At 40.2% G+C, this 12,162-nt stretch overlaps 1 protein-coding gene across 1 annotated transcript in view; it reads left to right on the plus strand.

Moving 5' to 3' along the window:
• The first annotated feature begins 1,817 nt into the window (after positions 1-1,817).
• The window catches only part of LOC123230526 (zinc finger protein 709-like), a 33,886-nt gene continuing 23,541 nt past the window's right edge, over positions 1,818-12,162 (plus strand). Inside the window, exons 1-2 of the mRNA XM_044656660.1 lie at positions 1,818-1,841; positions 2,179-2,277. Coding sequence (XP_044512595.1) covers positions 1,818-1,841; positions 2,179-2,277 — 123 coding nt within the window. The remainder of the gene's footprint in view (positions 1,842-2,178; positions 2,278-12,162) is intronic.

Raw genomic sequence — 12,162 nt, forward strand, 5'->3', positions numbered from 1 at the left:
TCTTAGCTAATTATTTATAATTTTTATAAAGCAAACTATATTATTTGACATGAACTCAAAACTAATGATTATTGTTATAAAAATAATCATAAACGCTAATACTATTATAATCATAAAAGAGGGTAGGGAGTTTCATCCCTACACAGACATGGTCAAATATAATTATCCTAATAGGAAAACAAATGTGAATTGAAGTGCTATTATGTTACAATTTATTTTAAGACAGTTCCATCAAATCTAGATTCATCCTTCTAAATGGTATCCTACAGAATCTTTTCTCAAGGGACATTTGCTATCAGCACCTCAAATGATAGGACCTCTACTTTCAGATTAGTCTGCTGTCCAGGGTTTATTGAGATCTACCTCCTCAGTAGGAGGATCTGATTCCTGGACATGAAGTAAGAAAAGAGGCAGGTGTTGAAAAATGGGGAAAGTGGAGCCACACAGATGAGCATGGGTAGTAACCCAGGTAGAATTCAAGCTGTGGAGTAGAATTGAAGGCCTGAGGAAGAACAGGATCTAGGATCCTCATGATGAAAGCTCTAAAAGTTTTAGGGACCAAGAGAAACTTCTCAGAATGTGAAATGCTACCTGAGAAGGCTGAATCCAAAAGGTCAGGGTAAGCATGGAGGACATATTCGAAGGAGTAGAAACAACTGAGGAAAAGGCAGAGTTACAAGATGGAACATCTTGACCAAGAATCATCCAGGAGGTTAGTGTCCTGGGTCAGAGATAGAGTAGAGTTCTTGTGGGAGAAACATCCAAGTTTGTAGAATCTCAGCCCAAGAATGGGAGACTTAAATTCCACTCAATTTGTAAGAAAAAAATTTTTTACTTGAAATTGTTTATCCTTGCATAATAATTAGTGGCATAGTCTGGAGTCTAATCAGGTAGCCTCAGGGCTGATGAACAAGTCCAGGGGCTAGTAGAGTAGCCTCTTTGCAGCTGGTTGTATAGAGTAGCAGCTGTTGTACAGTGGTACCTGCATGTATGAAGTAACAGCCACAACTGTAGAACAGCAGCTTCCCAGCTGTTTTAGGGTTGGCATATTTATTTGGGCCAGGGAATTTGGCATCCCCGATTCCAGAGAAATCTTCACCTTTCCTGAAAAACCTGGATGAGGGGCAAGGCCAAATTCAGATGCAGGTGTGTTTTAGGGTGTGATGTTATAGGGAATTGGGAGCATGTGAAAATTTGGGGGATTCCTCTGGAATGCCAGAGCTCCAGTACACAGGCCCTTTGTTCCGCATTGTCATTATTGGTCAGTGTGAGAGAGATCTTCCTGTTTTTCTGGAATTAGAATATGGGGGGGAGGATGTGGCACCCTGGAAGACCATCATAAGTAGTTAATGATGTTACAGTTCTAAGAACAATATGAATACTTAGTAAAAACCAATTAGGCACAAAACTGATGCTCAGTATGGAATATTACAGATCCTGTACCCAGAATTTTTACAACTATCTGCAATTCATGTTTGACTGATGCTGAAACTACAGGTTTTGTAGTCATTTAACCAGGTTTAACTAGTGTGCAAATAGAAACTTCTTTCACCTGATTTAGATTTACCCAGGATTCTTTTACGTTACATGCTCACTTTACATCATTACGTTTGTGAGATAAATTTGACAGAAACCCAATCAGCGGGGCCCTTTTTTGGCTTTTACTTTCATAAAGTGTGGCAGGTGTGGGTCTCTGGCTCTGTGCTCTGCTCACTTGGCTGAAGGCATCCCTTTTTCTCTCATTTTTTGTTATTAAATCCTTTAAGTTAAAATGCTTCAGAGTATTCATTCAATCTTACTCTCATAAAATTGGCGCCATGAAGGGATTTCAGAACTTTAAAGTGAGTAAAGGAAACCAGGTTTCTTCTCCTGCTGTGGGTTTTCTCTTCTCTCTCCTCTCTCCCTTCTTCTTCTGGGGAACCCCTTCAGAACTTTCCTGGGCTCACTGCCTACTGCTGCCCACAGGAGAGATGGGGACTGGCTTCTCAGCCAGCTCTGCACTCTAGCTGTTTTTTCTGCCTACACATCTCTTATGGGTCTCTCTGCTCTCCTTTTATTCCTGCTGCTGCTTCCTTGTGTTCTGACTGCTCCCTCCTATGACTGAGTACCCTGGCCCTCGAGATTGCTTTGTTCCTGCCTCAAGCTGCTTCTGCTTGCTTGCTGCTCTCCCGTCCACAGCCATCCCACCCTCACTGCAGCAAGAGGTTTCTGCCTGCTCATGCAGACATTCCTGCTACTCCTTCCTGCTGTTACTGCTGCTTGCTATTGCTGCTACTGGTAAGCTGCCCCAACTTGGGTTTCAAAAGCATAGTAGCTTCTTCAATTCCAAGCTTCTAGCTGGGGCGGCTTTTATCACCACCACCCCAAGCAGTACTTTCTCCGCTGACCAGCTTGACCCTCTCCTATTTTCCAAGCAGATTTTTTTCTTCATCTGACCCTGGCCTCCTAGCTAAGTAAGAGGTTTGCCCAAGGCACAAGGAATTTCCCCTCCCTCCTGTTGCCATGCTGCCACTTGGCAACCTAACCTGTGGTGCCTCTTGCTAATCCTAACCCTAACCCTAAATCTAGTTTTTGCCTCTTGGCCACTAGAGGTATATTATAAAATAAGATAAAATATACCTACCCATTACCGTATCCCCACCCTAATAATAATAATAGTAAATTAAAAATATACAGTAAATAGATAAAATTATGTTAAAAATTATTTTCTTTTCCTTTAACCTGACCTTTGTAAATATGACACTAAGCAGCATGAATGCTAATCTACAAGAAAGCTTTTTGGCTTTCATTCAGTTGGGAACCTTTTAAGTTTTCAGATTGCTTCCTTCTCCTTAAGTTGATAGGAAATATTCTTTTCCAAATCCTAAAGGTTAAAACAAAAGATTTCCATACGTAAAATGAAAGCTGAAGTGTAGGCCAAGGTACATATTCAGTTGGACAATTTCAAACACTCCTTACATGTCTAATGACAAGGGAGTATTCTATCCAAATAATGTCTGATTTTTGCAAGCCTGTTCCTGAACTACCAAGAGAAATAGATACTGAATTGACACAAAAATCCATTGAAAAACTACCTCTCAAATTGAGCAACTCCTGGCTAACCCTCCCTCCCTTGCTCCTCCCAACATCTCACTTTGCCCTGCCCCTTCTCCCACCCCACAACCAACCCCAGCCCCAAGAAACTCTTGTCATCCTACCATACAGGTTCCTATCTGTACTGCCTCGGTATCCACACAGACAGCTCCTACGAAATCAAGACCACTGACCAATTCCTATGAAGGCCTTTTCCCCTTAAGGGAAGTGCCCACAATAGGGCGAATTGGGGATGTGTTAACTTTAAGACTACATAGGCCTTCCACACCCCAGGATATAAAGGAATTTAGACACAATGTTCCTAAGTATGAAGAAGACCCCATCCTGGTAACAAAACAGATGCCCAATATAGTCTTCCAATATGATCCTTCTTATAAGGATTTTCAACAATTACTCCATGCCTTTTTCTTTTTTTAGACCTTTATTTTTTTTAATTTTTTTTTATTTTAAACCCTTAACTTCTGTGTATTGACTTATAGGTGGAAGAGTGGTAAGGGTAGGCAGTGGGGGTCAAGTGACTTGCCCAGGGTCACACAGCTGGGAAGTGTCGGATTTGAACCTAGGACCTCCCGTCTCTAGGCCTGGCTCTCAATCCACTGAGCTACCCAGCTGCCCCCCTTTTTTAATTTTTTTAGAAAAATTTTCCATGGATACATGATTCATGTTTTTACTTTCCCCTTCACCCCCCCATAGCCAACACACATGTCCACTAGTTTTAACATGTGTCATCAACCAAGACTTATTTCCATATTATTGATAGTTGCATTGGTGTGGTCATTTCAAGTCTACATCCCCAATCATGTCTGCATTGACCCAAGCAGTTGTTTTTCTTCTGTGTTTCCACTCCTGGATTTCTTCCTCTGAATGTGGGTATCGTTCTTTTCCATAAATCCCTCAGAATTGTTTTGGGTCATTGCATTGCTGCTAGTACAGAAGTGCATTACATTCAATTTTACCATAGTGTATCAGTCTCTGTGTACAGTGTTCTTCTGGCTCTGCTCTTTTCACTCTGCATCAATTCCTGGAGGTCATTCCAGTTCACATGGAATTCCTCCAGTTTATTATTCCTTTCAGAACAATAGTATTCCATCACCAACAGATACCACAATTTGTTCAGCCATTCCCCAATTGAAGGGCATACCCTTGGTTTTCCAGTTTTTTTTGCCACCACAAAAAGCACGGCTATAAATATTTTTGTACAAGTCTTTATCTATAATCTCTTTGGGGTACAAACCCAGCAATGGTATGGATCAAAGGGCAAGCAGTCTTTTAGAGCTCTTTGGGCATAGTTCCAAATTGCCATCCAGAATGGTTGGATCAGTTCACAACTCCACCAGCAATGCATTAATGTCCCAAATTTTGCCACATCCCCTCCAACATTTATTATTCTCCCCTGCTATCATTTTAGCCAATCTGCTAGGTGTGAGGTGGTACCTCAGAGTGGTTTTGATTTGCATTTCTCTATTAGAGATTTAGAACACTTTCTCATGTTCTTATTGATATTTTTGATTTCTTTATCTGAAAATTGCCTATTTGTGTCGTTTGCCCATTTATCAATTGGGGATACTCCATACCTTTCTAATGGAATGTGAGAGGAATAAGATCATTTCTTATGTTAATGAAGCCTGAGGGCGCAATGCAGCACACTCGTCACCTCTGGATCCTCATTGGGACTATAATGACCCCCAGGAATATTTAGAATTACAACATGCTAGGAATGCCATTCTCAAAGCAATGCAAGTATGCTCCAAAAGACCAGACACATGGACTAAATTTGAATGCCTTAAATAATCCGATAATGAGACACCCTCCCAATTTATGGATAGGCTCATTGAGGTGGGAGGTAGATACATGAATCTTGTTCTTTCTATTGAAAGGGATATTAGACATATAAACCGACACTTTGCTAACAACTGTGCCAGAGTAGTCCAGGATTACTTTAAAATGCATTACCCAAAGTAGCCTGAGATGGATCTTGAAGAGTTGAGGAGAACTGCTGTTTTTGTTTATAAAAGCCATAAATAAAAACAAACAGAAACTAATTATTTACTAGAAAAGATTCAGAAACAAAATCTTTAAGTGATAGAATGGATAAACAAGAAAGAAAGCATGATACTCAACCAATACCACTTGCCCCTCTCCAAGAATCTAATCATCAATCCTTTACTTGCCACTTCTGTCAGAAGAAGGGCCACATAATGATGAACTGTAGGAATTTGTTCCAGACAATCAAAAATAATATTCAATGGAATAATAACTACAGAAACAATTATAAAAATAATAATTACAGAAATTGCAACTTTAGGACTGAAAAAAAATTCTAGAAATATAAACTGGGTAATGGATAACTCAAATCAAATGATCCCTCAACAATATATCTTAATTGGAGCTCATCCCTGAACTACTCAAGGTGCTAATCCCCCTCAGGGGGGAGCCTAAGGAACTACCAAAAGATGACGAAGGTATATGGGAGGGAGGTGTTGGGACACAGAAATCAGAGGCTATAACCTTTGATTTTCCAGACCCTAATGTCTTACTGCCCATTGTCCCTATCCACTGTCCCCCCCCATGCTGATGGACCTCACATGATTTTAAAGGTTAGTGATGCTTATTATGATTGTCTTATGGACACAGGAGTCTCTGAGGAACACACTTGATTCAGATTGCAATCCCATTGGTTCAGTAAATGTAATGGTGGTATCAGGGACACCCCAAAAGGTTCAAAAGCTTTCCCCTAGGATGATGTATATAGGACTCCTCTGTGGAGCACTTTTTCCTCTTGATGCCTGGCTCCCCTATAAATTTGCTAGGGAGAGATCTTTTATGCAAGGTTAGAACCACAACAACTTGCTCTCCAGATGGCTCCATGTCACTGGAATTGCTGGAGGAATCCTTAACTTTTCTCCCTGTACTTCTTTTAGACAGTCATGAGATAATAGAGTCTTCCATGTTTGAAATCCTAACTGACATACCAGAGTCCCTCTGGGCCACATTATCTTCTGATGATGGCCTACCTAAATAGGCTGTCCTTGTCCAAATTAAAACAAAATCTAGCCCACCACCTTCCATTCCTCAGTACTCTCTCTCAAAGGAAGCAATTGAGGGCATTACCCTGGTAATAAATTCACTAATTGACCAACGCACCATAATTCCCTGTAAATCCGAATATAATATGCCCATATTGCCTATTAAAAAGCCAAAATTGGGGCCTGATGGCAAGCATGTCTATCAGTTTGTCCAGGATTTGAGGACTGTGAACAATCATGTTATAAAAAGACACCTGTAGTTTCTGATATAAACATGATTATTTCCTCTATTCCTAGCACAGCTACATACTTTACTTTGGTAGACTTGTGCTCTGCTTTCTTTTATATACCCATACTTGAGGACTCCAGGCATATCTTTGCTTTCACCTGGAATGGTTCCCAGTGGACCTGAACCCATTTGCCTCAAGGTTTTGTGGACAGCTCTACATTGTTTACACAATTCTTAACTGCTAATACAGATTCTATTAAATTCAAATACAACCATTGTTATATTGAATCTCTGGGAGTCAGGAGTCTACACGGTTGATTGACAGGTGGATCCGTTGGGTGTCAGAATGTTCCCAGAGGGTTGTGCGGACACAGGAGAGGGCAGTTGGCCCAGGGAGGTATAAGACCACCCTGGCAGCCCTGGCAGGGGTTCCTTTCTTTACCTGAGACCTGAGATCAGTGGATCCTGATATTTTGTGGGATTGAGACTTTCAGACTCAGCCTTGCAAGATCCTCCTGTTTGTTCCTATAACATCAACAACCTGTACCCAGACCATCATCTCTGATTCTACTGCCCCTAGATATTAGGAAATAAATTATCTTAGTTATCTAGGTTTCCCAGGGCCCAGGAGGGATCCGGGAAGTGGGCTGGAGAAGAAGAAGAAGGTGGAAAGGGGTGGATATCTCAAGACTGGTTAGGCATATCATCTAGCAAAGAAGAAGCTGAAACATCAAACAGCAGTTTGCCAACTCTGGTGTGGCTGTGGCTGTGGCCAGGCTGGACCAGAGAGGGGGCTAACAATTCTAATTCATTACTTGCCTACAGTTTAAGGGTTTATCATCACCAAATTAATTAGGGTTTCCAATACCTCTATCCAATCCCATCATCCCCTCTTTGTTTAAATAAAATCAAAGTTTTAAAAGTAACTTCCTGAAGTGGTTATTCTTTGGGAAGGAAGATATGCAGTCAGATACCAAACGTTACCAAGCTAAAGAGCCTATTATATAATATCAATCAACCCCAGGTGGGACCTGAGGGATATCATCCATTGACCTAAAGGATCTTGCCTGGGCACTGTTATAAAGGAGGGACCTGTCATCTCATCCTCTCCCTCTTCATCTACTTACATCTAGTAATATTATTATAACACCGTTTACTCCAATATACGGATGATTTGCTCTTGGCCTCACCAAATGCAACATCATACAACGAGGATAGCAAGCATCTCCTTCTGGAGCTACATAAGAGAGGCCACAAGGTCTCCAAAGAAAAAGTTTAGTGGTATCTCCCTAAAGTACAATATTTAGGTTTCATTTTAACTGCTAGGTTCCATTTTATTTCTCCTAAGTGTATTGAAAGTATCCAAAAATTAAGAGCTCCTACCACTAAAAAAGAATTGAGGACGATTCTTAGAGCAATGGGATTTTGTTGGCAATGGATCCTTTGCTATAGGGAAATCACTAATCCCCTGATATCACTCAAAAAATTCAGTCCCTGAACCACTTAAATTGGAAATGGAACATCTGACAGCTCTTTCAAATCTAAAACAGGCTATCCTGTCTACCCCTGCTGCTCTAGGTGTATCAGATTACAACAAACCATTTACCTTATATGTGTTATATGTTATGTGTTCCATGAACACAGAGGGATAGTTTCAGGTGTTCTAATAACTTTTGGGCCCTGCTCAATGCCTGGTAGCCTATTATTCAGCCCAATTGGACCCAGAAGCTTTAGGAGCACCACCATGCCTTAGCGGAGTGGCTGCCATGGCTTTATTAGTAACCAAATCTGCCAATCTAGTATTAGGATGCCCTCTGACCATAATGTGCCCGCATGAGGTCCAGGCATTTACCAATCAAAGGATTATGAGATGCAAAATAACCCTATTGAATAATGAACATATCACATTAAAATGCTTTGGAGTTCTTAATCCTGCAACCTTGCTCCCTGATTTGCCAGCTTCTGGGGAACCTTTACATGACTGTACATCTTTAGTGTCCATTGCTGATAAACCTCGTAATGATTTACTGGACACCCCTTTGATAATTCAGATTTAGTGCTATTTTTAGATGATTCTTCCTTTATGAAGGATGGCATACACTATACAGGAGCTGCAGTAGTTACTGAATTTGCCACCCTGTGGTCAGCTTCAGTACCCTTAAATGTAGGCACACAAGGTGTAGAACTCACAGCTTTGAAATATGCTTGTATCATTGCAAAGGATAAGAGAGTCATGATTTACACAAACTCCCATTACACATTCAGCATATGTCATACCATCAGCATGCTATGGCTTTAGAGGAGATTCTTAATATCAGCTGGAAAATGTATTGCCAATGCAGACTTCATTAATGACCTTATTTCTGCCCTCCAGCTCCCCAAAGCCATAGCTTTCATTCATTGCTCTGCCCACACACACAGTACTGATCCTGTCTCCAGGGGAAATGACTGAGCAGATGTCGCAGCAAAGGTAATGATCTTGGAAGGACCTGAGTTAATTTTGACACTAACAGTTACTTATAATTTGGACCTATCCCTTTCCTATAGTGACAAGTGGGACAATGGAAGAAAAAATTTAAAGCCAAACAAATTAATGGAATATGGGTATCATCTGATGGCAAATCCCTGCTCCCTAGAAATTTCTATAACCAAATTCATCTCTCCATTCATAAATATTGTAATTTCGCCACCCAAGGTATTGTAGACTCTCTTAAAAGAGTATGGAAAACACCTGGAATAACTACAATTGCCTCCAAAATATGTACAGCTTGTCCTACTTGCCAGGCCCTTAATTAACATGCTTTTTGTGGAAAAGCCTTCAGTGGACGTCCTCTGGCTTACACACATTTTGAACACCTACAAATTGATTTTATCTCTATGCCAGAAGCTGGTTATAGTTGATCAGCTGTCCAGGTGACATGAAGCATTTCCTACTGCTTGGGCCACATTGACTTTTGTTGCCAAAATTGGCCGGGGTCAAAGGTTAAACATTTGGACCGACAGTAAATATGCTTTTAATGTGGTTCATTGTACAGGCCAAATTTGGAAATATCGGGGATATATAACTGCTGGTGGGAAGGAAATAGCCTATGGGAGCCTTATAAACCAACTCCTGAAAGCTATCCAGTTATCTAAGGAAGTGGCAGTGATGCATTGCCGATCACATCAAAAGGGTGTGGATGAAGTCTCATTAGGAAACAGGAGGGCAGATATAACAGCCAAATATGGTGCCCAATTTGGTCCCATGCATGTGCTGAATTTCTCCTTGGTGGATGAAGCAGATCTAAAACAGGCATACTCCCCAAGGGAAGTGAAGCACTGGGTAGAAAATCTAGGGGCCAAATTAGTGAGAGGTGTATGGTTTTCTAGTGAGGACAAACTATTCTTCCAAGATCTTTATATAATACCCTATGTAATGCATTGCATGCCAAAGGCCATTATGGGACCCAATCCTTGGTGGATGGCATTCAAAGACACTGGACAGCTCCTGGCATATCCACTTGTGCAATTAGAACATGCCAGAAATGCAAGGTTTGCTTGCAGTACAATCAGGGCATGACCAGAATTAAGGGACTAGGAAGCAGACAATTGGCATATACCCCATTTGAGTGCTTACAGATCGATTATATATCAATGCTCAATTGTCAAGGATACAAATATGCCCTAGTCATCATTGACAGGTTGACTCGATGGCCAGAAGTGTTCCCAGCAAAGAAAAACAACGCAGCCTTTGTGGTGAAGACACTTCTGAGAGAGATAGTTCCGAGATTCTCTGTACCAGCTAGAATTGATTCAGACCATGGATCACACTTTCCCCAAAACATCTTGCATGAAATTTATAAGACCTTGGGGATAAAGAGAAGCTTATATTCAGTCTATCACCCCTCATCCTCAGGGCAAATTGAAGTCTGCAATAAGAGAATTAAAACTCTAATTGGGAAAGTGTGTTCTGAAAGCCATCTGAAATGGGTACAAGCACTCCCCATTGTTCTTTTTTATTTAAGAAGTCAACCCTGTAGTGACACAAGATTGTCGCCGTATGAACTTCTGTATGGGCACGCTCCATGGCATAGTTCATCCCAGAAATCAGCTCTCTTGTCACACATTGGAGCTGAACGTCAGCTGTATAGATATATAAAAGCTTTAAAGAAGAGACTGGATGAATTGCACAAACTTGGCTTGTTAACCCAGAGAGTTCCTTTAGACTTTAGCTTACATCAGCTTAAACTGGGAGACATGGTCTACATAAGGAACTTTGCAAGAAAATCTGTTCTAGACCCTAAATAAGTCGAGTCTTACCAAGTACTATTGACTAGTCCAACTTGTGTAAAAGTTGAGAATAGAGACTCTTAGTTCCATATCACACATGTGAAACCTATAAAAGAACATGCTGTACATGAAGAACCTCCTGACTTAGAGCAACATGAAATGAATGCACTGCCAGATCCACAGCAAACAGACTGTAATGTTGAAGATGAATGAACTGCTTGAAATCTTAAAAAAGAAAAAAAACTGCAAAAAATTTTTGGCAACACAAAACACCACAAAATTAACACAATTGCATCACAACAACAAATGTTCCTGATTAAGAAGGTGACAAGCCAACCACCCGACAAGACGGTAGACGACAGACAAGTATGCATGCGGTACAGATGAAGAAATGAAGAACACAAAAGCTACAAGCTGCAGAAATTCACAGCAGAGGCGGCACGAAGAAATGGACAATCACAAGAATGTTGTAATCTTTATTAAGTACTGTGCAGGAAGAGGACTGGAAGGAAGAAATCCGTGGAGCAGCAATATCATGTTATAAACACACATTGCACACATGAGACATCACATGGTAGTTTGCATGCCACACTACATAGGATACACAAGGAGAATCGTGATTCTCCAGTGGGCCAGAAGACCAGTGTAGTAAGGGGTAAGTATGTGCATGCATCAGTACTCATTGGTTCATTAAACACAACACAAACTGATTGTTCACCTTTTGATAAAGACCTCATGTAGATAAATGAGAGTCTCTTTTGTATATATGTATTATATGTATGATATGTACATATTACATGTGAATAGCTATATATACTGGAAGGGTATCCTAGGATCTCTAACATATCAAAAGATCCATTGTTTGTTTTTTGATTTGGTAGACATTAAGGTAACTTCCATCTGTAAATAGGCATTGTGGATAGCCTGTATTATATTTACTAACCCACAGTATAGAGTTACTAATACCTCAGGGAAAGGTAGCTTTAGGAATCTTTGAAATACAGAGTTAGGGAGAGTCACTATAGTCTATAAGAATAAGTAATGTATATAGCTTTCATCTACTTATAGCTAACAAAATAAAATTAATATACTAACGACTTAGTACTTAGGATTATTAGTACCACTAACATAGCTTAGGTAAGGTATTAACATGAAAACTTAGAGTTATATGTGTAGACGATTCTGTAACACTTGGCTTATGAAGTTTTACCATGTTTTTTTGTTATGAGTTAGGTGCAAGTTAAAAGAAGCAATGTAGGTTGTTACATTTTTGCTGTTGAATGTGTTTCAAAGATGTTTGCATTGCATGCTTTAGGGATAGTGTTTGCAACTTATAATTGTTGCAGTTTTGATTTTCTGTTTGTAATATTCTGTTACATTTGTAATGAGGTATGTATTTTATATCAAACACTTTTTTTCCCTTGTTTAAACTTTCCTTTTCCCCTCCTTAGATATGGGTAGATAGTATGATAAGTCATAGCATAGCAAGACTATTAAGGTGTTTAGAAAGTAGTTTAGGTTTAGTGTAGGCAGGGTAAACTGTGC

This window comes from Gracilinanus agilis, chromosome 1 (genome assembly GCF_016433145.1).
Source record: "Gracilinanus agilis isolate LMUSP501 chromosome 1, AgileGrace, whole genome shotgun sequence".
Lineage (NCBI taxonomy): Eukaryota > Metazoa > Chordata > Mammalia > Didelphimorphia > Didelphidae > Gracilinanus > Gracilinanus agilis.